This window comes from Malurus melanocephalus, unplaced genomic scaffold (genome assembly GCF_030028575.1).
Source record: "Malurus melanocephalus ecotype Western Australia unplaced genomic scaffold, MMel_1.1 scaffold_340, whole genome shotgun sequence".
NCBI classification, from domain to species: Eukaryota; Metazoa; Chordata; class Aves; order Passeriformes; family Maluridae; genus Malurus; species Malurus melanocephalus.
In genome coordinates, this window is record NW_026623572.1 from 513223 (window position 1) to 539875 (window position 26653).

A 26653-nucleotide genomic window follows, 5' to 3' on the forward strand; every position below is an offset into this window, starting at 1 on the left:
CGGACACTTTCCACGGGGCCGAGTAGCTCCAACCGCCGTCCGTCCTGGCCTTTGGGATTTCCAGGGATCCAGGGGCAGCCACAGCTTCTCTGGGCCACCTGTGCCAGGGCCTCACCATCCTTACAGGGAGGAATTTTTTCCCACTATCCCCTCTAACCCTGCCCTCTGGCAGTGGGAAGTTATTCCTCCCTGTCCTGTCACTCCAGGYCCTTGTAATTAGTCTCTCTCCATTTTCYTGCAGGCTCCCTTCAGGTACTGGAAGGCCACAATTAGGTCCCTCCAAAGCCTTCTCTTTTCCAGGCTGAACAATSCCAATTCCCTCAGCCTCTCTTCCTACCCAAAAACTGAGCCAGAAGCACCCGATTTTTCTCAGATCCCACGGGAATCCTGTGTTCAAGAAGCAACTGGATATGGCATTAGCACTCTGGTCTAGTTGACAAGATGGTGATCAGTCAAAAGTTGATCTCAGTGRTCTTTYCCARCCAAAATWATTCTGCACATCCAGCCAGCCAGAAATCATAGAATCACTGCTGTTGGAAAAGACCTCCAAGACCATCCCTGTGTCCCGATCCGCCAGCAGTCACCATGGGAACAAGTGTCAGGGATGGCATTTTGCCACCAATGGTGGTGACCCCGTTTTCCATGACTTTGGGGCYGCCTGCCAGCGGCACGTGGGAACTCCACCTCCCCGGGGCCARAGCAGAACTTTGGCCCTGCTGCCCTGGATGTTCAGACCTTGCCCTGCTGGGCTGTAACAACAACTCTGACTCTGTGAAGCCTCTGGAGACGTGGCAGTGACTGCTCCGGGGACCCCACACTCTACAGGTAAACCGGTGGAAAATGTGTATTCCCATTATTTTTTTTTTTGTGGATCCTGCTCAGCTGCAGCCAGGGTGAGTCCGTGTCCCAGGTGGAGGAGGTGAGCCCGGTTCCTGTGGGTTATAAAACCACTAAAACCACGGCAGATGGGAAGCAGCTCCCGGGGCGCCGTTCCAATGACTCATCCCTTCATCCYGGCAAATGTCACAGCAGAGATGCTGCACTTCACCTTGTCCAAARAATAAATTGCGAGCTGGAATTTATTCCTGCTCCCAGAACCGGCCAAGGATCTGCACCCCCAGCCCTTCCCCAAACCGGTCCTTGTCCGCTCCCTGTGCAGGCAGTGACCACAGGGCTTTTCCAAGGCAGGAAAGCGCTGTCTCCAGGGGATGGAGAGGGGCTGCAGCCCCTCTTTGCAGCCAGGATTTACCCAGAGCGATTCTCCAGCTACGGCCAGAAGGGTTTGGGGTGGTGGCACAGCCATGAGGGTGACAAAGGGGTGAGGATCCAACCCTGCACCCATCACACCTGGCATTGCTCCCTGGAAAATGCCTGCTGCTTTCCTTTCATCTCTTTTATCCGTGCCCATCTCTTGCCCCCAGCCCCTGCCAGTGACTGGGAAGGGTTGGGAGGGCTCAGAGCGGGGTTGGGTCGCTGGGAAAGGAGGGTTCACGCTGTCCCTTGGGAGATGGAGCTGTGGTGGGTGCTCCAGACTCTCCCTGAATGCTCAGCCTGAGGCTGGTGGGAGGCAGAGGAGGATCCTGAGGCTGTGCCACCCTGTTCCAGGGCATGGCACACCCAGAGCTCCTTGTGCCAGGTGAGGAGTGTGGCTGTGGCAGCTTTTCTGGGATGGAGACATTCCCCAGCCGCTGTGAGGAATCACAACCCCCATCAGTGATTCCAGTGTCTGGTCAGAGCTTGAGGAGAACTGGGATGTTTTCAAAGAATGCACACAGACACATCATGAGGATTTCAGCCCTTCCCTGTTGCTCCTGCAGGGTTGATGTTCCCCCATGATATTCCCAGCTTATCCAGCAGCCCTCTTTRATCCCTCATCCCTTGCAGGGAGCCGGAGCCATGCGTGTGGCCATCATTGGGGCTGGGGTGATCGGGCTGTCCAGTGCCCTGTGCATCCATGAGCAGTTCCATGGCCTGGTGCCCTCCCTGGAGCTGGAGGTCTACGCTGACCACTTCACCCCCCACACCACCAGCGATGGGGCAGCCGGGCTGTGGCAGCCCTACCTGAGTGACCACGGCAACCTGCAGGAGACGTAAGGCAGGAGGAGGAGGAGGAAGAGGAGGAGGAGGGTGGTGCTGTGTCCCTCTCCCCATTCCCATGAGCTGCTCTGGGGGCTGGCAGAGCCACCACTCCCGTTCTCATCACAGGCTCTGGAATAAAGAGACATTCGATTACCTCCTGGGCCACCTGCACTCCCCAGCAGCCAAGGAAATGGGACTTTTCCTCATTTCTGGCTACAACCTGTTCACGGAGCCCGTGCCGGTAAGGAGCGAGTCACGGCCAGGCCTGGGGAGGGCGGGACTGTGCTTCTTCCCAATTTCTCCCTAATTTCCGAGTTTGCCTTGTGACAGTGCCTAGGACACGGCATTTTCACTGTTCCCGAGGTTAAATTGGTGTGAGGAAGGGTTGAACCCTCTGAGGATGGCAGTGACAGAGCCTCTCCAGCTGCACATCCACTGTCTCCCTTTGGGATGATCTGTGTCCCATGATCCCCCCACGGCTCCCATCCCATGGTGATCCCGGTTCATTAATCATCTCAGGACTCTTTTCTTGTCTAGGACCCATCCTGGAAGAACATTGTGCTGGGATTCAGGAACTTGACACTGAAAGAGCTTGAACTTTTTCCTGGTTACAGGTATTTTTCAGTCTGTTTTTTGGACAGTTCTGGCCAGAGAGTCCTGAATACCTGCCTGGCATGGGGTAGTGGGACAAGGAACATCAGGCATAGAAATTTCCTCACTTGTTTAGAGCTGCTTCCTTTAAAATAAGAAACAAATCAAATGGCCAAAAAAGCAGCAGCCCAGCACAAAATCCATCCTGGCTCCTCTCTTAACTCACCAAAATGGGGGAGGAAAACCAGCAGAAGGTGTTTTATGCRTAAAAAGGGGAGAAAAATAATGCACTTATTGTGTGATGGGGGTCCCAGAGGGATTAGGATCCCAGATCCACAGTGGCTGTCAGGAATTTCAGGGCAGGAGGTTTCTGTAGATCCTCACAGCCTCCTCTCCTCCTGTTTCAGCTAYGGCTGGTTCAACACGGCGCTGATGCTGGAGGGCAGGAGTTACCTGCCCTGGCTCACCAACAGGTGAGTGCAGCTGCCCCTGGTCCCTCTGGCTGCAGGTTTGGATTTTYATCCTGAACATCAGSATAGGAGWGGCAGRGATGCATCCCTGGGAAGYTGGAAAAAGGGTCTGGAATCCCTGCTCGTTGCYCCAKTGGGGYAACAGTTTCYCCACTTTAATACTGAGCCCAGRAGWGTAYTTTTGCAYGACAAAAATRAAAGTAATGGGATACCTGGAGCTGYATCCAAGTGCTTTTGGCTTTGGAAGAATTTGGGGCTTGATTTTATTCCTGTAATTTCTAATGCTGAGCAGGTGCCCCGGTATTGAACACTTGCTTTTAATTTGCCAGTAACAAATGAACTTRTTCTTCCCAGGCTGATGCAGAAAGGAGTGAAGTTTTTCCATAGGAAGGTTGAGTCTTTCCAGGAGGTGAGTGAGGATGTRGGGCCAGGGCAGAGTGGAGGAGCAGCATCCAGCAGGCAAGAATATCCCTTGGAATGCGTGATGGGCCAGGGGACAGCAGCAAAACTATGCCAAGATCTAGGAAATAAATTCTACCAGGGAAGATGAGGGGTGTTGGGTATTGAGGGATGGTTATCAGGGGATGGGGTGGAGCATTTATCCCACATGGATTGGCAGCTTTCCCTGGAAAGGTTTGGTGGCACACATGGGGTGTCAGCAGGAGCTGGCTGGGCAAGCTGTGCCCTGGGTCTGGCCCTTATGGTTTATCCATTTCCTGACTGTTGGAAAGAGCACTTGGCTGATCTGGAAGCAGGAATGTCATGCTCCTGTGGCAGCATCTTCATGTGCTGCTCCCAGCCATGTCCCTCTCTCCTCAGCTGTTTTCCCAGGGTGTGGATGTGGTGCTGAACTGCAGCGGGATGCGCTCAGGGGAGCTCCAGCCCGACCCGGAGCTGCAGCCTGGTCGGGGCCAGGTCATCAAGGTGAGCTGGGGCAGGTCTGGGGGCTTCCCAAAAACCCCTCTGTGACCACAAGGAGTGTCCAAACCCTCTGGGGTAAACCATGGACCCACACTGGGATTGGGTCTTGATTCCCAGCAAACACTGGGCACCAAGCAAGATCCCATTCCTGGTTCAGCTGTGGGAATGCCCCCAGCCTGTTTGTCCATGGGGTGAGGACTGGGGAGGTCAGAGGCATAATGCTGATAACAAAAAAACATGAAATCTTTGGGAGAAGAGGATGATTATTTAGGGAAACACAGACTCAAGCTCCTCCCTACCTGCACTCCTGTGTTCTGATCTTCCCAGGGAAGCCAGCACAGAACACAGAGTTAAAGGAGGGTCCCACATCCAGATCTCACTGTCCCTCCCATGTCCCCTAAGCCTGGCACYCCCTCTCCAGCTCTCCCTGACTTCCTCCCCTTCATCTCCCAGGTCCTGGCCCCGTGGGTGAAGCATTTCATCATCACTCACGACTTGAAATCCGGGATCTACAACTCACCCTACGTCATCCCAGGGTAGGTAACAGTGGTCGAGGCAGGGCTGGCTGGAGCTGGTGACATTCCTCTGTCAATGTTCCCAAATCCCCGGCTGGGATATGGCTCCTGCTGGTGTCTGACAGGCCTGGCCTCATCCCTGGTGCTTCTCATGGCTGTGTGGGAGGAGAACAGAAGGATGTGGGCAGCAAAGTGAGGGAGCTCCCAGCCAGCACGGAGAGCACCCTGCACCACAGTGCTTCCATGTCCTCTCCTTTTCCAAGGACCAAATCCCACCAAAGCCAACTCAGCCCCAGCCAAATCCCCAAAACAGCTAAACTGATAGGAGTGGATATTTTGGGGGAGATCTTTTGTTTTCACATTTATAGCTATTATTTTTATCAACGGTGTTGCCCAACCGTGGTGCAGCAGCTCAGTGTGGAGAAAGGCGCTGCTCATCCATCCTCCCATAAAAATAGGGCAGGAATTCTTTTTACTTCAACAAAATTTACCCAGAAAAGCTCAGCCTTCCCCTTGCTGAGCTGCTGGTGAGCCTGGGGTCATGCCACTTGGATTTATCACAGAATCATGGAATATCCTGAGCTGGAARGGAYCACAAGGATCAAGTCCAATTCCTGGCTCTGCCCAGCGAGCTACACCATGGGATAAATAAATCCATCTGCTGTTCATCCCAACTCTGCTTCCACAGTGACCTTGCTCTGGCAATGGAGAGGGGTCTTTAAGCTGGAATTTGAATGCTGCATCTCTGTCACTTCCTTTAGTCCTAATTTTTCAGGATTAGGCCATGAGCCAGGGTGTAAACAGGAGCTTTGCAGGCTCGCAGCCCCCAGGCAGTGTGTTCTGAGTGATTCCCAGTCACAGCCACAGACAAATTCCTCTGCCTGTGCTTGTTTTAGCTCGAGCTGTCAGAGCTGGGCACCASGCTGATCCCAAAGGAAGAGCTGGGTTGAGGACACCCCTTCCCTTCTGGAGATCTCAGCCCTGGAGGGTTCCTCCTTTTGCTTTTGTGCTTCAAAAAAAAAAAAAAAGGATCAGGCAAAGTTTTGGAAGGGTCCAGCCAGTACAGACCTCCCCAGGCCCCACCTCAGCCTGCACCTCCTTTTTGTCCCGTTAATCCTCAGGAGTCTGGGGCAGCAGCAGCACCAATCTGTTTTCTGTGCTTCCCTCCGGAGCCATCCCGTTCCTTCCAGCTCTTCCTGAGCCAGGCAGGAGCAGATTTGATGGAATTATCTGCTTTGYCCAGACAAGGAAGGGCTGACAGGATTTAATGAGTGACTCGCTCATGAGCTGACGTGCAGGCACCGCTCTCCGCCGGCTCCGTGGGGGAGTTTCTCCCACAGGAATATTTTGCCAGCTCAGGGTGTAGCAGGATCCAACATCCCGCTCACACAGTGTCCCTCGATGCTGGGGACAGCTGGGGATAGCTGGGGACAGCTGGGGACAAGTCACCACCATGTGTCTTCTTTGGCTCCCGGTGCAGGAGCGAGTTCACAGTCCTGGGAGGGATTTACCAGCACGGCAACTGGAGCGAGGAGAACAGTGCCAAGGATCACAAATTCATCTGGGACAGCTGCTGCCGGCTGCTCCCKGCTCTCCAGGTGGGTGAGCTGGCTGCCAGCATGGGCCACGGGGAGCTGAGAGCCTTGGGATTTGGGAATGGGCACTGGGACAAACCACAGGACCTYGGTGTTTCCATGAGTCGGGGTTTCTGTGTGTCCATCATGGACAGCCAGGATTCTTCCACCAAATGAGGGTCAGGCAGGGCTGGGGCTGGCATTGAGATAAGGGTTGTGTGGGTAATAGTTACTCATAGAGCTGTAAAAAATAGAACCAGAGCTTTGGGAGATTCCAGCTCTTTGGTTGTGGTGTCCCCACACCTTTAGAGAAGAGCTTGTGTGGGTTGTGTCCACTCCCAGTGCTGCTGATATTTCCTGGATTAGCAGGAAAAGTGGCTTGGGGCTTTGGCACCGGGATTTGTCTCAGCTCCAGGCAGGGGCTGGGTGGCTGCAATCCCAAATTGTTCTGCTTGGATCTGCTGCGGGGTGGGGAACTCTCTGTCCCCACTCATCTCAGGGCTCACCTGGTGCTGTGGGGTTTGGCTGCTGTGATCCCAAGGAATGTTGTGCAGGGTTGATGTGTTTTTGCTTCCAGAAGGCGCAAATCGTCGGGGAGTGGAGCGGTCTGAGACCGGCACGGCCCTCGGTCCGCCTGGAGCGGGAGAGCGTCCGGCTCGGGAATGTCCAGGCAGAGGTACCTGCACAGCCCCGGGGCTGARTGTCATTAGTGACTGTGTTAATTGTGATAATTGAGCCATGATCTCCCCACCAACAGCAAGGGAATCTTTGAGCCTGGGGAKAAATGTCAGAGATACTCAAACAAATTATTGATGTGGCTGCCCCATCCYGGCAAGTGCTCAGTTTGGACAGAGTTTGGAGCAACCTRGGCTAGGAGGAGGTGGAACATGGCAGGGGGTGGGACAAGATGGGCTCTGAGGTTTCCCCCACCCTTCCTGTCATTCTGTGGTTCTCCCCCAGGTGATTCACAACTACGGCCACGGCGGCTTTGGGATCACCATCCACTGGGGCTGTGCCATGGCAGCGGCGCGGCTCTTCGGGACCATCCTCCAGGAGAAGAAGCAGCAGCTGCCCAGGGCCCCGGGGCCACGCTTGTGAGCACCTGCTGCCCTGCARGATGTGACAACAGTAGCTTAGGAATCACAGCAGAACGATGGGAATTGCACAGGGATACACACACGGGCAGCAGCTCTGGCTTGCAGACATTTTCCAGGCAGCTCTGCTCCCTCCACAGCTTTCCTGGAGGAMGGGCTTTCAAATATGGACTAATTCTCCATTTCAAAGTGCACCAAGTGCTGTCTGGGATCAGGCTGCAAAGGGCAGGCAAGGTTCAGCTGAACCCTGGACAGTCCTGCAGTTCATCTGCACCAGGGGATGGGATCTAAAACAGAGCTGGAGACACCTGAGGTCTCTGCTGGCTGCTCCAACACCCAGAGTGTAATTAGATTTACAGGCTGCTCCCCAGGAGGCAAAAGCTCCTTAGTAGGAAGAAGCTCTGAGGCTCCCAGGGAAGTTCCAGCAGCTCTGGAAGCACGTGCCTGGGTTACAGCAGTTTTCCTCACATTCCTGCCGGGACAAAGCTYGGGCTGCAGCACCTGGTTTGTGTAGCTGGCACCAGACAGCAGCACTTGCCTAAAATGGCCTTTCCAAACGATGTTTTAGCAACAAAAGCAACTTGTTCCAGCCCTGTGGACTTGCCAGACTCTATATATAGCAGAGAGCACAAGAAAATAGCTCTTCTTGTCCCTAAAACTCCCAGGGGCCCCTCAGCTTCCCATTTCTCCCAGCTGTGGGACACAGCTCAGASAGAGGGGCTGGCTTGGGAAGGGTTGTGCCTCCCAGAGGAGGAGCAGGATTTTCTGGGGTGTTCAGGGATGCTCCTGGGGACCCTGAAGATACAGCCTGGCTGATTTTTCCTTGCCCTGTGTCCTCCCTGCTCTACAAACCATCCCAGACAGAGCGCTGGAAGCCTTGAATCCAAAGGCTGTCTCGAGCCCAGCACAGTGCCTGGCTCACTCTCCCACGTGGAAAAACCAACTGTTTCTTACTCATCCGTGATGCAGCTCCTCTCTCCTSATGACTCCATGTGCCAGGAATAGCTCAGCAGCCCGGGCAGTGCCTCGGGAATGGGCGATGCTGGAGCTCACCTCCGTGCTGTGCAGGAAACAGAGCTGGATTTGGGAAACTGGGAGCCACTGGCATGCCCAGTCTGCCCAAAGGATTTCCAGCTTCCCTGGTAGCTCGCTTGAGATGTTGCAGTCGCTGGGTAAAATCAGGAAAAGAGTAGGAAAAGGACAACAAGGGCTGGAGAAAATTCCCTGCTGATTAATTCTGAACCCAGGGGTCTGCGATCCCACCTCAGGGGGTCCCCTTGGTTTCACTTATTCCAAATATGAGACATTCAGGAGCACGTTCTCTGCTGTAAATCCAGCCCCATGTAGGAGATTTTGGGAAAATTCCACTGCAAAAAAAAAAAAAAAAGGGGTGCAGGAAACCACCGTACACCTGGTGACAAGGAGCTGATTATTGTGAACTCAGAGCCTACAGGAGCCACTGCCCTGTGATCTCACACGGCCTCTTGGCAGACAGGAACRAGCTGAGCTGTCATTTTATGTGCAGGTTAATTCTGTTTGTCTTCCAAAGGCCGCAATTTAATCTGTGTGAACAATAAAGGGAAAATTCAAATGGTGTGTGACGCTTTTTCCTCTTGGTGATGGCACGGGTAGGGCCTCAAATGCTGATTCCAAAAAAAAGTRAAGTTATGACCCCTCCTAAACATCCCCCAGAACAGCCAACAACTTATTTCCTGAAAAAACTATTTATTTGTTTAACATAAAATATCTAATGTGGACTTCAACTCTCTGATGCTGCGTTGGGAACAGGAACCAGAGGAGTATTTTACAACAAGCTTGAGATACACCGAGTTTTTCAACATTAAAATGTAAATCCAGCTTAGAAACTGTACATTCAGACACGGAAACATTCACTGCTCTTTCGGCAAGTATTTGGGAATAACAAATCATTCCATCCAAGCACACTTTGGAGAATTATGTTCCCACGCTGGCTTGGCACGGTGATGTCTTGGACACTTGGCAAATCTGAATCCCACAATTCTRTTTGAATTCCAAAGGATCTCGCTTCCTAGTTTGAAATGGAGCAGTTGCAGTAATTCCTTCACCAGTGAAAAATACTCAGTGTGGAAAGGGATCTTTGGAAGTTTATTCTGTACCTAAACAGTGCTGCCCTATTGATAAAATCTATTGGTGGTGATTGATAACTGGTGTGTGTCAGCCCCAGTGCTCTCAGTGAACAAGCTAAAATGGCCTTCTMTTATTAATTAAAGGCAAATTCCTGAAAATTCTGAATTTCAGCTCAGTTTCTCCAGTGCCCAATGGGCTCCTGCTGAGTTCAGCCAGGKGGGATCAGCTGTGGTGGGCTCCTACCTCTCTCTCATTCAGCTGATCCWAAGCCCATGGATATCCATGGGAGATTTCCCCAGATTTCAATGAGCTTTGGATCAAGCTTTAACAAAATCMAAGACCCAGAAGGACCAATCTTGCTATTTCTATCATTAAATACATTTTTAGTGCAGAATTCATAAAAAGTGAAAAGCAAAAATGCCTTAATTTTAATTTTTTTTAACACTGTAAATGTCACAGGTTAAAACTGATCTATTCAACAGCACAGAAAATGTTGCATTCCCTATAAATCTTTACCTGGTAAACAACTTATCTGTAGGATCCAGGTGTGCATGAACAGATAAMCTCCACCTAAAACTCTCTAAAGGCYGTTGATTGCAATTCTTTGAAACTGCTGAAYATTCACCTAAAGAAATGAAGTGAGATGTGAACATTAACCCTGGGAAAGCAGAATTTTAACTGAAGGCTTTGAATAACAAACTGGGCCATGGGGTGGGTGCCTTCAGGCCAGGCTTGTTCTGCACTTTGGATTCTCTGTCACCCCTACCCAGGCTCAGTTCCAGAGTTTTAGGATGCAAATATAGATTGTGGCAAGCCCAGGGAGGGAGGCATGGGAGCACTGGAGGATGGGAGGAAGAGGATGGAATATCAGAACTGTCATTGAGGCCGACCCTGCAAAGGCAAACCCAGCTCCAGCAGACCCCAGCTCCAGCAGATTCCAGTCCCACACCTTCCAACACAGCAGATAGGAAGTTTTCCAGCTCACTAGCCACACACGTGGGATAGCACCAGATTAAACCCATCCAGGATCTGTTTCCTCACTGCCAGGTSACATATCCAGCCCATCAGAGGGCCAGTGCAAAGGAAAGCAGAGAGGCTGTGGATTCCCCATCCCTGGRAGTGTCCAAGGYCRGRTTTKGATGGGGTTTGGAGCAATCTGGKMTAGTGAAAGGTGTCYCTGCCCATGGCAGGGAGTGGGACTGGGTGAGCTTTAAGGTCCCTCCCAACCCAAATCACTTTGGGATTCTGGTATTCCACAAAACAAGTCCCTCTGGCTGTGCTCCAGGCTSCCCCAGGCACACAGGGAGAATGAGCCAGCTCCAGCCTGGCAGAAGGAGGTCAACAATGACTTGTGGTTGCTGTCAGTGCCATGAGAGCCCTGTCTGGTTACTGGGATCAGCTGGAGCTTGAGCCTGCTGGACACAGGGACAGGGGAGACAGAGAGAACCAACCCWGCTGGAAGGGACAGAGGGTTTGGTGCCATCACCCACAGCTGATTCCAGGGATCCCCTGGGAGCTGAATTCATTTTTGTGTCACTGGGAAAAGCCAAGCTTGCCTGTTTCCACCAGCCATTCCTGGAATCCTTCACTGAGCCACCATCCTCTGGTGGGACCGATGGACACTCGGTGCCTTGGCAAACTTCGCTCGCAACAGAACACAGCCCCACACACAATATCCCCAACCTCTTTGGCCTTTTCCATCAGCCTGAGTTTCCTGGTTTTCTTTAAGGAATTATCCACTGCTATTTTCCCCTCAGTCTCCAAAYAAGCAGCCTGGCATGTGGCAGAGCACTGCAGTGACCTCAGAGCTGTGACTCTCAGTGACAGCAGAACCCAACAGTGCTCACTTGTACTGCACCAAACATGGGCTTGGAGACCTATTCCTGACCCCAGGAATGGGATCTGCTTCCCAGGATACTTAAAATATTCAACTCTAAAAATGTGTTGCACATTTCCCTGTGTTTGGGTGAGACACCTGCTCAGACACACCACAAACCCCCAATGCTTCCAGAGCCTCACCAAGTCCATCTCACCCACATTTGGTTGTGTTCCAAGGTCTGGAATCCTGAAAATACAGAGACCTGGATGAGGCACATCTCAGATCCTTACACATTCCCACAGACTCTGCCACCTGACTTGTGCCCAGGGCCAGGTTTGTGATGAGTTTATCCTCACCTGAGCTCCGTGACATTCCCTGACAAGAGCAGGATCGCTCCTTGAGGAGCCACACCTGAAAGAGGGATGTTCCTCATCCAAGCTCACTGCAGATGGGCTCTTCTCCTGTTTTTTTTCATTCATTCACTCCAGCTACATTCCTGTGTCAATGTACAATCAGCAGGAAGAGTCCTGCCCAGCTGTCAGGGAGCAGCTCCATCCCAACAGCAGCATTTCCAGCTCCAGCTGGGGCTCTCCCCCCATGAGGATGTGCCCGGGTGAACGGAGCAGGGACACACCTGGATCAATGCAGAGAACCACAGGAGTGAGAATCCCCCTGCTCCAAACAACAGAGAGCTCRAGGTCCCTGGCAATGCCAAAGAAGTCCAATTTTGCCCCAAACCACGAGGATTTGTACTTTGGACCTGATGAGCTTTGAGGTCTTTTCCAACCTTAATGACTCTGTGATTGACATTTCTGCTCCAAGGTCCCAGCTCTGCAGCAAACACCACCCTCCCTGCTCCARTGACCCACCTGGGATGGGACAAATCTGAAATCAGGAATCAGTTTCCAAGCAATCCACRCCTGTTAATCCTCCAGGAACAGAACCCAACTGGAAAGCCCGGATTGGTTTGCCGGAACCACATTTTGGTGGTGGTTTTGGTGGCTAAAAGTGCAAGGCAGGCATTGAATCCATAGTGTAGGGTATGGAATTCACCCTGTGCCATAAATGTTCACAATAAATACGAACCCCTTGGTTTTAGGCATCAAGAGCTCAGTGTTCTAATGACAGCTTTTGCTGGGCTGCAGTCACTTGGCATTTGCTTGGCACWGGACATTTTAAGCGGAAGAGCTGACCATGCAAGCATGACAGACTGAAGAGAAACCCCTCCTGCTAAATTTCCAAGGATATCTGGATCGAAGGCCTCTCCATCCRGAAAAGTTTTTATGAGTGTGAGCGAAGAGCAGCAGAAACACAATTTGCTGAGGTTCAACCCCAAATTCCTGCAGTTTGAACACGTGACGTTGGCAGTGATGGTGGTCAGCTTTCCATGCTTCAGGCTCAGAGGTTTTGTGAGACATCTTGCTCCTATCCTTCATTCTTCCAGCAGGTTTCCACATCCCATCATTCCTGTGATTCCCCTGGGGAATGAGATCCTCTGCCCACCATCTCCTGGCCCCATTCCTTGTGGCTGGACTCCTGCAGGCCACGGCCCTTGGTCTCGATGGGCAGGAAGCAGGAGGCCAAGGCAGCCAGCAGGCAGCAGCCACTGTAAACCACCAGAGTCAGATAGACTGAGGATTCCAACATCACCTGCAGGAAAAAGGCAGGGAATGCAGAACAGCAGCTCAGCATGGAAATATACTGAGAGAGAAACAGAAATTTTAATTGTACTATTGGGAAAAAAGTTTAACTTGAAGTGCACTTTCTGGAAAGGAGAGGRACATTTTGTAGACAGTGCCAGGACAAGGGATAGTGGTTTTAAACACTCAGAGGGCAGGGTTAGAAGGGATTTTAGGAAGGAATTCATCCCTGTCAGGGTGGAGAGGCCCTGGCACAGGTTGCCCAGAGAAGCTCTGGCTCCCCATCCCTGGAAGTGTGCAAGGCCAGGTTGAACAGGGTTTGGAGCAAACTGGGATAGTGAAAGAAAAGCAGGTTCTTCATCACTTTCACAGAATCATGGAATTGCTAGAGCTGGAGAAGAACTCCAAGATCATCAAATCCAAGCTTCCTGTGCCTCAAGCCTCAGAGGAGAAGGGATTTACCTGGGCAATGAAGGGGGTTATGAGGGCTCCCACCCTGGCCATTCCACTGCACGTTCCCAGGCCCAAAGCACGAGTGGCTGTGGGATAAACCTGTGGAGAAAACAGCATCCCATCAATGCCAGTGGGAAGTTCTCCTCCCTCCAYTCCTAATGGGAATTCTTAAGTGGTGCCACAGCCCATTCTATGGCATCTACAACCCCACAGAATGGYATGAGCTCCATTGGATACAGCTCATCAAAATTACTTTCCCACCTGTTCCCACTCCCCTCGAATATTCCTGCCATCACAATGACCCCCTTACCTCAGGAGTGTAAACATAAGCAGCCTGAAATCCTCCTGAAATAAAAGCTCTTGCAATGAAGAGCAGCACAGTAAGAACATTTCTGTAAGAAGAAAAGAGAGTAGAGTTTGGGAATGTTCAATTCAATCCACTAAGTTCACTTGGATTTAAATTCCCTCCCAAACTCTGGTGAAAAAWACCCAACCCCAGCCTTAAATCTCTCTCCAGCTGAGCACGACCATCCCACAGCTTTTTTTTTTTTCAAACAACCACTCCCTCAATTTTTCCACCACAATCAACAGAGAACATGGATGAATACAACAGTCCAGTTGTTCCCTGTGCTGGACTCACCTTCCAACACAGAGAAACAGCAGGAGGCTGCAAAAGGAGAAGACAAGGAAGGACAGGGCCATGGTTTTCTTGCGGCCGATGCGGTCGATGATCCACAGGGTCACCAACACACCTGAGGGAAGAGACCAGGAGACCCTTGGGAATCAAACAGGGGCTGCAGCAGATTTAGCACAGGTCAGACATCCCAGATGTCAGAGCCCCTTCCCACACCCTGAGCCATTCCAGGGAAAAACTGATGTTTCTCATTGCTCCTTACCAGGGAATTCTGACAGGGTTGTCCACAGCAGGTCAGTGTAATCTTCCTCTGTCAGGTACTCACAGGTCAGGCTGCACTTGGCTTGAACTTCCTGCCTTCTGCTGGATACTGGAGAGGAAAAAAAAAGCACAAATATTTAATATATTTTAAGCAAATTCTTCCCTGTTTATCTTCATGCTGTGTCTCTATCACTCTCCCAGCTGAAACTTAGAGGAAGAGATGCACTGAAAGGACTGGCATGGATTCACCACCCTTTAAAATACTTCTGGAAAGTTTAGGGATAGAAATTCAAGTGATTCTGCCCCTTTGATTTAATTGCTATTCCTCTTCTGAATGCCTGATGTGCTGCTGGGATGGAATCCAAGGTCAGAGGGCATTGGAGAGCAATGCCTGGTGATTTTACCTGGAAATGTTGAMTATTTGGAATGTTTTCTGTGACAGGGTGTCTCAAATCTGCAGTCACAGTGAAAATTCCACCTCATCAGCTGTACAGCCTGAATTATTTTCCAGTCCAGGGCTCAGAACAAGATTAACCCAAATAAACCAGTTACTCCCAACACAAATTGGAATCCCAACACTTCCTACACCTTGAGAATACTGAATAACCCCATGTTCTTATAAAAACAAGGGTTTTTAAGGGCTGCATCCTTCTCTGGGGAGGCAAACYTGAGTCAGAGCTCTCAGAGCTCATCACTGCTGTTCAGCCCTAGGATCTGGGGCTGCTCCAACACTCCCCATCCTCCTTTTATAATTTCCCAACTTTCAGGCAGTTTTCCCTAATTACAAGTGTTCTGAATGCAATCACTCCTCTCCTGGGGAATCAAAYTGTTCAAGCCTCTTCACAACTCAGTCAAAGCACCTTTTTTTCCCCCCTGGAAGAATTCTGCAACACAAAGGATGCTGATTTCCCACCATTATCTTTTTTCTCAGCAGGTTTTCCCATCTTGAGAACCCAGGGGCTCCACAGCAGYAGTTTCTCTCTCTCAGAACTAATTAAACCTGTCAAATTTATATTTATTCAATCACTTTTTTCAATCAAGAAGAACAGATAACAGGTCTGCCTTGAAGGCTGTCTTGCTGTTTTACATTTTGGGCTCAAAACCACTGCCAGACCTCTCTGCAGAGATGAAGAAATACTTAAAATAAAGTAAACTTAAAACTCAGCCACATTTCTTTTCCAACCAACAGCAGAGGGTGAGTYAATAAAAGAAATTCCAGCAGTTTTAACAGGATATATTTAAAAAGAAAAGGTGGATCAATACTCACTGCTGCAAACATCTCCTGCTTGGAAGAGCTCTGTAGTTAATAAAACTAACCCATAATATGAAAAAGCATTGGAAAACCTGCAAGGAAGCAAATGAGAGAGGAAGTTTGAGCTGATCCAACTTAGATGAAACAACACAAATCAAAACTCCTAACTCAAAGCTATTCAGAAAATTAAAGGTCAATTTGAGTGGGAATGATGGGATGGTTTAATAAATTACAAATCAATACAGGTTGGGGTTTTTTTGTTTGATTGTTTTTTTCCTGAGGAGGAAGTTGCTGTATTTGAGTAAAATCCCTTCAATAAAACCCATTTAGAGCTGTGCTGGCACTGAACCTTTATGTTTTCCCTTACCAAATAAACCAGAGCAGCAATGTGGTCCAGCGGAAATGGGGGGTGAAAAGGTCCCGCATTTTGCCTCGGTCTTCCTGTTGGGAACAAGAAGAGGATGGATGATGAGAGACAGAAAAAGTGTCCAATCCCATCTCATCTCATGAGTTCAGATCTGAGAATTCAGAACCTCAGAATCTCATGAGATCAGAGAATTCTGAGCTGAGCTCTCCAGCAACCTCAAGGTTTGATTTTCTTTAATAACATGAAGGTTAAATAACATTAATGCTCATTTCAAGCTGCTTTTCATTCCAAATGAGGAATTACCTCTTCCTCACTGGGGAAGAGGCCTAAATAATCAAATCTCATTTTWTATGCCTAGCTGAGACACTAAAATTGAACAGAGCATTGATGATTTACCTACAACCCCCCTCAGTTTTGGGTTATGGAGGTGCCTGCGAGCTGCACGTACCTGTCTGGAAATCACCAGTTTCCCCAAAGGCATTGGAGCCCCATTTTCTGTTGCTATCCTCTTCAAAGTGGCCAGAGCTTTCTCCTGGTTCCCAGATAACACATCGTACCTGGCACTTTCTGGCAGCCACTAAGGGARCAGAGCAGGTCACAAACATGGGGAGAGGTCACAATTAGCAACAAACACCGGGGTTTTCCTTGGGGGGATCTCAGGGATTCCAGCAGACCCTCATAAAACAAAGGATTACAGAACTAAGCTTGAAAAATTCCAAGAATCATCTCATCAGGCTTTAAAAGCTGCAACCTCCCACTTTCCCCATGAACTCAGAACYCTTTCTCTTCCATTCCTTTGGGTTTGTCCTTGAGAAATGCTGGGAATTTTTGCGGGTTCTTTACATTACCCCTTCCCTGCAGGAATGACAAAGCATCCAGGGCAGATAACAAGATRCCCTTGGCATCCCAAAATTTATGGTTTTGAGCTTTTTATTTGAKCTTTTAATCTTTTAATTTAGAACAAGCTTGTGAGCCCATTTATAACTGGAGGTATTCTTGAAAAATTAAGGAAAATTAATCATGTGATAAGGAGATTTATCAATGAGAAGATGGAGTGATTGGCAAATAGATCACCTAATAAATAATGAAATATAAAATACATCACTGAAGCTGAGGTTTAACTTATTTTGGAATCTGATTGCACTCTGCAGATTCTATCCCTGATTTGGGAGGATTTTTGAGTGGAAATTGATTTGAAAAGTGAMAAAATCAAAAGAGCATTTTGGGAAATAACAACAGCTTTGGATAAATTGATGTTGATTCCACTGAGCTTAGTTGAAACAAAGTCATTAAATTGGAGAGGGTTCCAGAGTTAATTTCACAAAATTCCAGCCCACCATTGTCCTCCAGCAATTACAGTCACATCAATCCAGCTYTCCCTGGACTGTTTTACCCAGTATCCTGTTGAAACTGCATTTTTTTTKGTAATTATTTCAGTTATTTCACAAAAGACACCACCAGAGAGCTCAAAACTGTCCTGATTTCCTTCAGCTGGGTCACAGAATGGGGCAGAGGAATGAGAATTGCAGGAATGCACATGAATCCTTAAGGAATACCTACAAAACACAGGCCAGCAAAGAGCAGGAGWGGGAGGGCAGAAAGGATGAGGAGCCAGCGCCAGCCGAGCGTGGGCATCACCACCACTGCCAGGAGCACTTCAAACACAGTCCCCAGGGCCCAGAACACCTGGAAGAGGRAAAATCAACAGCAAAATGAGGATTGCAGTGCTCCCATGGCATCCTCTTTGGAGCATTCCAGGTTGTGTTCACCAGGGATGGCTGGAGAGAGAAATGCCAGGGGTGTGAATTCTGMCAAGGACAAAATTCTGTGTGACTTTGGCACATTTGAATGAAGATGTGGAGCTGAATTTAGCCCTGAATTTGTGGAGCTGTCAGCTCTTCAAATCCATCACTRAGATGGAGATGAATTTCACCAAGAAATCACAGACACCAAATGGCCTCCTTGTGCTCACTCTGCAGCCCTGGATAAAAAAATAATTTTAAAAAAAGGCAAATTCAACAAAGAGTGGAGTATGACAGGAAAACTTTCTGCTGTTTTTGGAGCTCAGGAGTGACTCAGCTCCACACCAAGGTGGACAGACAAGGTCTGGCTGCAGCTCTGAGGGGATTTGCAGGCAGGAGGATGGAAGGGATGTGAACAAGAATGGGATTTGTTCAAGGATCAGAATGCACCTACTCACCTCTATTAATAAAATGCACTTTGCTCTGGCTTTCATTGGAAGGAATTCAGCATATAAAGTTACCCTGCAAAGAGGGAACAGAGAGGAAAATGTCAGGTTAGCACARAGAGCAAAATGCCACGCCAGACAGAGGTTCAAACATCCCCTTTGCCTTTTAATCAACTGCCAAACCCAGAGCAGTGACTCAAAGCTCTYCCTTATCCCCAGAGCCAGCCAGGCTGTGACACTGGGTCACACTCTCATGCCACAATAAACCCCCCAACATTGCAAGAGAGGACAGTTTGCTCTTTTTGTGTGGTTTTGTGATCCCATAGGTGTCAGTTAAATGCAGATCTTGATGCACATGTTTCCATAGCTCTGCTCTGAACCAGAGCATCATTTTATTGGGTATTTTCAGTGTGCTCTATCAGAATTCAACACAAACACTTGCTGGATAAAGTATTTCTTCAGGGCTTTACAACTGGCTCAGAGAATTCCCATCACCCTCCTGCACCAGGGTTCAATTCTCCAAAAGGGCAATACTTTCATGTTCCTGGTATAAAATAATTTGCATTCTTTTATTGTGGGATTCAAAGAGCAACCATTGAGCTCTGCAGAGGTTTTGTTTCATGCCTGTGCCAAGGAGTGAGKGATGGCACAGCTTCTCCAGGAGGAWTTCCTGAGGAGRAATTCAGGCAGCAGCCAGTCCAGGCTCTGCATCTCCTTCAAACTGGTTTGAAGGCYTGGCTTTGCTTCTTTGCTCCTGTTTGCATTCCATTGACTCAGCCTGTTCTTACCTCCAAACTCCTCAGGCTTCCTTTGAGGTTTGGGACAAAAATCCTGCTAACTTAGGAAAGAGTGGATTGATCTCTGAGGAGCTGCCCAGGACTCGGTTCATGGAAAGTATAAAATTTCCCATAATTTTTCATTCAAGAAATGATTTCAAGAACTCAAATCACATCTTTAAATGTAGCTCAGGTCCCTCTGTAATGCAGGGAAAACAAGAGYTGATGAATGACCCCAACAAAAGGACATGGAATTGTTGGAGCCAGTCCAGAGGAGGAAATTACAAAGGCACTCATTCCATGGAGATCCAAGCATTCACCTCCAAAATCACACAACCTGCTTAGGGGATTAGAAAGGAGAAACTTTTCCTGCTTCATCCACCCCTCTGTCAAATAAATCCCTGTTGTAGTTAGAACAGGAAACAGACTCATGGAGGATGGGATCCACTGGAGATCTGGAACTGGCTCTGCTTTTGATCTGCTGAAGCCAAGTCAAGTGGCCCTGGCTGGGCTGTACCTGCAGCTCTGGATCTTTCCTCTGGRAGTGGCAATGGAAAAGCCACTGGTTTGCCTTGGGAAGGAATCTGGGAGTCATCAATCCAAGTGAGACTCTGCCTGCTCCAAAATAGCACCTCCAGAAGGCAAAATATCAATTATTGATAAGGATAAAAGACTACACAGAGAGAGAATGGCTGTTCCCTTCCCTTTMCATTTATAATTAAAAGCCTAGAGCAGAGTTATTTATTGCAGGTGGAAAATTTATGGATCCCTCTCTTCAGTGAAAAGAATCACAGAGTGATTGAGAAATATCCCGACACTGCCTTTTCCTCCTGAGCCATCACAGGTTTGGGCTGTGTGGGTTTCGAATTCCAGCTCAGGGTGAGATGGGGAGGTTCAGGCTCTGACTGAACAATAATTTGGGGTTTTACAATCAGATTCAGGGCTCAGCTCTGCCTMTAAATGCTGGTGTTTTGGTCATGACCTGCCATGAAACAAGACCAAGGTTTGGGGTGGCTGAACAGAAACAGGACTTCAATTTGACATGAGAATTTTRTAAGAAAGAAATAAAAATGAGGAAGTTCGGATTTGTGAATATTTACTTACGACTGAGGAACTCCTCCAATGCCAAAGCCCACCAGGCCYCTCAGCACCAGGATCCAGCTGTAAATGGGAGCAAATCCACTGAGGATCCCATAGTAGAGCGTCCACAACACGCTGATCTTTAGGCCCTGTGTTCAGCAAGAGTTAAAAATCACTGTAAYACAAATGAGAGTGTAAAACAGAGCTTCAAATTCCTTATATTTCATAGCAGCTCAGTTCTGGGTGTGTTTAATGCTGCTTTGAACATGTGGACATTTGTGAATATGGAATCATGGAATGGTTTGGGTTGGAAGGGGCCCTAAACCTCATCCAGTGCCACCCTCTGCCATGGGCAGGGACACCTTCCACTGTCCCAGTTTGCTCCAAGCCCCATCCAACCCGGCCTTGGACTCTTCCAGGGATCCAGGCACAGCCCCAGCTTCTCTGGGAACCTGCACCAATTGCACTGAAATATCCACACTGCAGAAATGTTGGGATATATCCCAGCAAGAGCTGCAGACTTACTGTTTTCCTCCCATACTGGTCTGAGATGTTTCCCCAGAGCGTGGAGCTGGACATCATTCCCACAAACACCACCTGTGGAACAGCAGGAAAAAATCATTCCCTTAACAACGAGTGAAAATCCCAATGTGACAGGCACAGAACACAAACTTTCAGTGAAACTGGAACATTTCAGCCTGAAATAGAGCGAGATGGGCAGGTGGTCAGAGAATGGTTTGGGYTGGAAAGGACCTTAAAGATCATCTGGTTCTCTCTGTGTTGGAGCAGGGAAGCATTAAGGCCCCCCTCAAGTCAGCTTTGTATTAAAAATCCACCAGTGACAGCCCAGACAATCCCAGTCTGGCCTGGACTGGGCACACTGGTATTGTGCCCATTGTGAGTCCAGCCCTGGAGGACACAGAGCTCTCCAACTCCAAGGAAAATATTCCTGAATAAAAGCTGAGGAGTTGTTGGTTGAGATTTGCAGGACAGAGCTCTGCTTCAGCCTCCCACCACCATCCTCAGCAGCTCTCAGGTTGAAACAGAGATAAAATTACACCTTAAAAAGTTTAGAAAAATCTGAAGTGTGAAAGAAAATACCCTGAAGCCTTTTCAGAGGGGTGACACCCTTGAGCTGAGCTGCAAGAAGGACCCTCTGCATTCAGGGATGGGACATTAATATGATTCAAGGACACCATTAAATCTGCTGAGCATTTTGACCATTTTACACAATCAAATAAAGGGCATTAAAAGTTAAAAAAAATGTAAGGAATAAAGTCCCTGCATTCAGCAGTGGCCTATGCTGAGAAGGGTTCCCAAATTTGTTTTCTTATCCCTAAAGGCATTGCAGGATTCCAACATCACAGCACCATACTTGGAGGTGGTGTTGTAAAATCTCTGCTTCCAAGGATAATTGGGTAATCCCAGAACTATTTAGGCTGGAAAAGACYTCTGAGGTCATTGAGTCCAACCTCAAAAATCAACTGTTTGTTYTCTCTCAGGGCTCTTAGTTTGTCAGAGAGCTGTAATGGCAGAGAAAGATTTTCAAGCAAGATAATAAACATTTACCTTTTTTTTTTAATTAATCAAATAGTTCAAATTTTAGGATGAATTTGAGTGAATTCATAGGTTTTCCTGGAAATTACATGAAACTTGGAGCTCAAAATTTGCAAAATTCCCTCACTTCTCACTGAATTTCGTTACTTCAATCTTTTAAAAAAAACCCTATAAATCCTTTCTAAAAACTCCTATAAACTTCCAAACTGAAGACAATCTACAAATGCCACGAAGAGATTCAGTTTTGGGGATACAAAGCAAAATGCCTGGATAACAATGATGGAAAAACCTCAGGGAAGACAGGAGCTGTCAGGTATTTTTCCTACCGAGGTGAGCAATGCAACCTGCCAGCTGGGTAAGCGCCACTCACAGTGCAGCTGAGGAGCAAGGATACTTAAAATCATCATTTCCATGGCATCTGCCATCTGCAGAGGGAAGAGAAAGCAAAATCAACAACTGCCTGGAAATCAGGTGGATTTAGGAGTYAGTAATAGGCCTTGGTGATATTTCTGTGTTGTTCCCACCTTGTGGTGAAACTTAACTTTTAACTTTTAACATTTCAACTCATTTCTGATTGTCAGCACATTTAGTAACTCTGACAGAAAGGAGCCAAACAACAAAATCCAAGGATTTTGAGGAGGTTTGGCCACTCAGTGACTCAGGTTCAGTCACTTCCATAGTGCAAATTCCAGTTTCCAGCCCCTTCCCACAGARATTCAGTCAGAACTGTTTAATACCTCATAACTTATTCCCTTTYTCCCTTAAACATTCCTGGGTCTGGATAGATCACCTGTAAACTAAATTCCACAGGAATTAGGATCTAAACCGTGGCAGATTCCAGCCTTTTACATGGATAAAAGCCAGTAAATATAGCTCCAGATAACAGGATCCTAAAATAACCCCAGGAGGTAGAAAACAGACCTTCAGAAGGAGCAGAAAATGGAAACCAAGATTTTTTTGCTGTTGGTGTCAAGGTTAAAACTGGAAGTTTTAACAGCTGGGTTGCTGTTCCTCTGAAACTGAAATTACAGCAATCCAGACTAATACAGACAACAGAGATGGCAGCTGATGGGAGGAATGTGGCAAAATAATTTCAAGTTCTGCAGGAGCAGCCTGGAAACTCTTTCATTTGCAACTGAATTTGAAGTGAAGAATCAAAATGGTTTTCTAAACCCCGATTTATAAAAAATTCAGAGACAAAGAAATCCATCATTACTCATTACCCCTCAAAGCAAGGCTGAGTCCAGCTGTTATTTTAGAATTTCCAGTAAAATTCCTGCTTTATTGTACATTTATCTGCTTGGAGACTGTGTCCATTATTTGAAATATCTGAGATTCTCTAATTAATGACCAACAGATCAACAACAGATCCTGATCCCAATTACTTGCCCATGCTAATCCAGTAATGACAGAGAGCTTCCACTGGAACTTCCCAAATCCAATGGCTTCCACCGCATCTTCCACCATGAAAGTATCTGGAAAGAAAACAATTCCAGTGGATTCTTCCTTCTAAAAGCCAGCCTCAAGAGAGAATTTTCTGGTTTAATTGTTAATTAATTGGTCATTTTGCTGAGATCTCAAATATGTAATAGAGCTACTTAGTTTTTATACAGTTTCTACTCAGGAAAATCTCTGTGTTCTTCCAAAGCTAAAATAATTCTAATTATTCCTAGAATATTTTAATCCCATGGAGGTAAATCAGTGTGGCACCCACAAATCCAGCCCATGTTCAGCCTCTTCCTCCTGGGAGTGACTCCTGCAGCTTTTTCTGGGGAGAAACACCTCTGTCACAGCCCACAGCAGTGCTGGGAGCTGCAGGGAATATTTTAGTGCAACCTGTCTCATTTAAATCAAGAATTTCTCCAAAACATTGGTATCTTACACCCTGCTTCTGTTAAAAATGCTGCTGGTTGTTTTCTACCCACTGCCATGACCTCTTTAGTTTGTTCCAGCTGAAGGTGCTGAGAGGCCTCAAATTCCTTTGCTCAAAAGCAAAATGAAATGACCAAAAAGAGCACATTTTGATATTCCAGTTGTTTAAAYAAATTTAAGTCTCACAGTTCCAACACTTCCAGCAATTGGGAAAGGACATTCCTCAGAAAAGCTTTGACTCAGAGCTGTGAGATCCTCACAGAAACACAAACTGGGAGGAAATCAAACAAAATCCATGGGATAAAACACAGCAGAGAAGTTCATAAGTAAGATTAACACCAAATTTTCACACTGTGATAAGACAAATCAAATATTTCTCATCTCTCCTGAAGCAGAGGCTGGTATGGACATTCCTGTTGTTCTCTAGGAAAAGAGGAGACAGGAATTCTGCAGATTCATCTCAGCCTTGAAGGAGAGCTGGGYGTAGCTGCTCCAGGAGCACTGAGCAGTTCCAGAGGGAAAAAAGGCAAATTCCAGTGTGGAACTAGAATTCCACCAAATTCCAGCAGCTGGAAACACAACTGGGGTGGCAGATGGAAACACAACTCCCTAAGAGGAGTATCCAGGAATACAGAAGGGAACACACAGGGAATGGRGCTGATCAAATCTTGATTTTTCAGGTGTAAAACAATTTCCCCGTGTTGTTATTTTATATCTGGGGATCCTTAACTTCTCCTGATTGTGATGAAGAGGCCCCACCACCTTCTCCTTGCTCACCATCCGTGGGRTTGGCGAATTCCTTGGGCACTGCAGCTCCATCCCCCAGCTCCACRGGCTCCAGCTCTGTCCTCACCCCCTCGATCTGCACCTCGTGCTCCCCCGAAATCCCATCCTCGTCCGACCTCGAGCTCTCCCCGGTGCGGCGGAACTTCACCACCCTGAAAGCACAGAAAAACAGGGATTGAATTCCTTCCAGGGCTTTTTTCCAGCTGGGAGCTGCTTGGTGACTCTTAAAGCCCCCTTTAATCAAGCAGCATCCAGGTTTTTCCTCATTCCCTGTCTCCATCTTCCACAGGGAATGCTGTGAGTTGTTTTGGATCTGGTTTCAGGTATCCTAAATTGGGATGGGATATAATCTTTGTTTTTGGACATAGAGGCTGTTATTGTGCTATCTACAAAATMATGAAGGTCATAAAAATATGATTAAATTATATATATTCAATGATATCCGTGTTTTGTCTGCCTGGATTTTACTGGGAATTAGGCATTGCTGTGTCATTGATTTTGGGTTTTTTTTTTCCTGGTAGGAAGAGCCCAAATCCCATTTTCTGAGTTGGTTTTGTGATTAGAAGTGAAATTCCTGAAATGTGTCAGATCTTGAAATATTATTTAATGAAACACAATTAATGAGACCATTCAGGGAATGGATGGATTTTTTTTCCATCAGGATGCTGATTTTGTGACTCTTCTTTCATCTTAAACAMAATTATTTAATACCATGTAATTAATTAAATATCTATATTTTAAGACCAGAATCTGTTAAATTGACACAGCTTTGATGTTTTGGTCAGAGTGATTTGTTCCCTTTCCACAGAGAAGGTTCTTTTCCCATCCATAAAGTTTTYTGTGGCCAAAAATTTGGGAACAGATCCCCCAGATTTAATGGAACAGATCTCTCAAGCTTCCTTCACTTTACCTGCAACACAGTGCAACTTTTTCCTCTTGGAAAACGAAAATTCCTTGGATTTAAGAGAAATTTGGGTTTTTTTGGGAAACAGATTAAATTATCACAGAATCACAGGGAGGGACCTTAAAGATCATTCCAGCTTCAGAGGTGATGGATCCCACACACTCAAGCAGGGATTACCACATTCTTCAGTACAGAAAATAAAAATATAGGTGTATAATTTAGGAATCTATGAAACAAATGAAGGAAAAAAAAACTTCACAGGGATAATTTCTGTTCCATCCYTGCCAAATTTTTCACATCTGGGACAGTTCAGGGAGCTGCTGCATTCATTTGCAAGATCTCACAGCATCAAAATACCTGCACTGGAAGGTACTTTGGAACATATTGCCAGGTTTTGTTCTTAAAAATGGGGAAAAAAAGCTTAATAAAGTAACCCCTGATTCCTTTTGCTGAGAAGCTGAAGGCTTCCTAAGTAAGGACTGGAAAAGAACTGGAGTTCACGTGCGTTTTCCCAACTTATCAGGGATGTTATGGGACAGGGTGCTCTGTCATTGACACGAGCTCATGAATATTTAACACCAACTTGAAACATTCATTCCCTGCCTTGCGGAGCCCATGATTTATAAATAGGAATATGTTGCAAAACACCTGAGAATGGAGCATTAGGAAAAAAATGGGGTTGGTTTTAAAGGAAGTGTTTGGCATTGAGGGAAAAGGAAGGAATTCCTGGGGTTAACGGCACCAAAGATTCTATCAGGTTCGGGTTTTGGGGTTTTTTTTTTTGCAGAAATCCAGCAATCACATCCCAAAGGCAGAGTTCCTGGCAAAAATCAGCATTTTCTTTGTACAGCAGCGTTTCCCTTTTCGGAAACACCGGGAATGCCGATGGTCCCCCCAAACCCACCTTGGCAGAGCTCGGCTGTGCTCTGCAATTCCTCCCTGGCAGGGAGGAGGATGGGGAGGAAAAGCCTCCCCAGCCCTACGTTATTTATCGATAAACCCCCCTGCAAAGGCCATTCCAAAGTCTCCTCTCCCAAAATCTCCTGTGGGTTTTATCCCACCCCTTCTGATTTTTTTTTTCTTTACCACGCCGAGAAAACCCCCCCGAAACGAATGAATTTATGTAACGAACGGCTCCTGCATCCCTCGGGATGCTGCACCCGGGGCATCTCCAGCGGGGAAAATGGCCTGCTTCCCGGAGCCCCGAGCCGCTTCCCGGCACAATTCCCCGCACCCCGCCGGGATTCCCGCGGCCGGAGGGGCAGGAGCCCCCCCGGTGCTACTCACGGCAGCTGCTTCAGCTGGAACAAATCCTCCTCCATGGCCGGGCGGCGGCTGCGCTCATCGCTCCCGCATGGCGGGCTCGGGATGCGGGCTGGAGCCGGGCACAGAGAGGCGACAGAGGCTGGACAGCTCCGCGGCAAGCGCGGCGCACCCGCTCGGCTCGCYTGGGCTTGGCTTGGCTGGGCTCAGCCTGGCGCGGCACGGCTCGGTGCAGCTCAGCCTGGCGCGGCTGGGCTCAGCTGGGCTCGTTTCGGCTCAGCACGGCTTGGCCCGGCTGAGCTCGGCTCAGCATGGTTTGGCACAGGTCAGCTCAACTCGGCTTGGTTTTACTCATTGGGCCGGACTGGGCTCAGCTCAGCACAGCTGAGCTTGGCTGGGATCAGCTCACCTGAACTGGCCATGGCTGAGCCTGGCTTAGCTCAGCTCAATA

At 48.0% G+C, this 26653-nt stretch overlaps 2 protein-coding genes across 3 annotated transcripts; one reads left to right on the forward strand and one right to left on the reverse strand.

Annotated features, from left to right (window-relative positions):
- Nucleotides 1-730: 730 nt before the first annotated feature.
- Nucleotides 731-9151, forward strand: DAO (D-amino acid oxidase). The gene is made up of 11 exons (XM_057378103.1): nucleotides 731-825; nucleotides 1885-2090; nucleotides 2206-2320; nucleotides 2617-2693; nucleotides 3078-3143; nucleotides 3495-3549; nucleotides 3960-4064; nucleotides 4515-4597; nucleotides 6057-6174; nucleotides 6728-6826; nucleotides 7111-9151. The coding sequence occupies exons 2-11, from the start codon at nucleotides 1897-1899 to the stop codon at nucleotides 7246-7248; spliced, it is 1050 nt and encodes a 349-aa protein (XP_057234086.1). The 5' UTR covers nucleotides 731-825; nucleotides 1885-1896; the 3' UTR covers nucleotides 7249-9151.
- Nucleotides 9152-10496: 1345 nt separating this feature from the next.
- Nucleotides 10497-26647, reverse strand: SVOP (SV2 related protein). 2 transcript variants are annotated; one of them, XM_057378101.1, is made up of 16 exons: nucleotides 26227-26647; nucleotides 24027-24187; nucleotides 22767-22852; nucleotides 21704-21802; nucleotides 20346-20417; nucleotides 19845-19969; nucleotides 17977-18040; nucleotides 17337-17462; nucleotides 16225-16353; nucleotides 15777-15850; nucleotides 15425-15501; nucleotides 14159-14266; nucleotides 13903-14014; nucleotides 13573-13654; nucleotides 13272-13361; nucleotides 10497-12819 (listed from the first exon to the last, which is right to left on the reverse strand). In XM_057378101.1, exons 1-16 carry the CDS (start codon nucleotides 26259-26261, stop codon nucleotides 12631-12633), a joined length of 1629 nt encoding a protein of 542 aa, XP_057234084.1. In that variant the 5' UTR covers nucleotides 26262-26647; the 3' UTR covers nucleotides 10497-12630. The 2 variants fall into 2 exon arrangements, with proteins under 2 accessions (XP_057234084.1, XP_057234083.1); XM_057378100.1 differs by lacking the exon at nucleotides 26227-26647 and having other exon boundaries at nucleotides 24027-25924.
- Nucleotides 26648-26653: the final 6 nt, after the last annotated feature.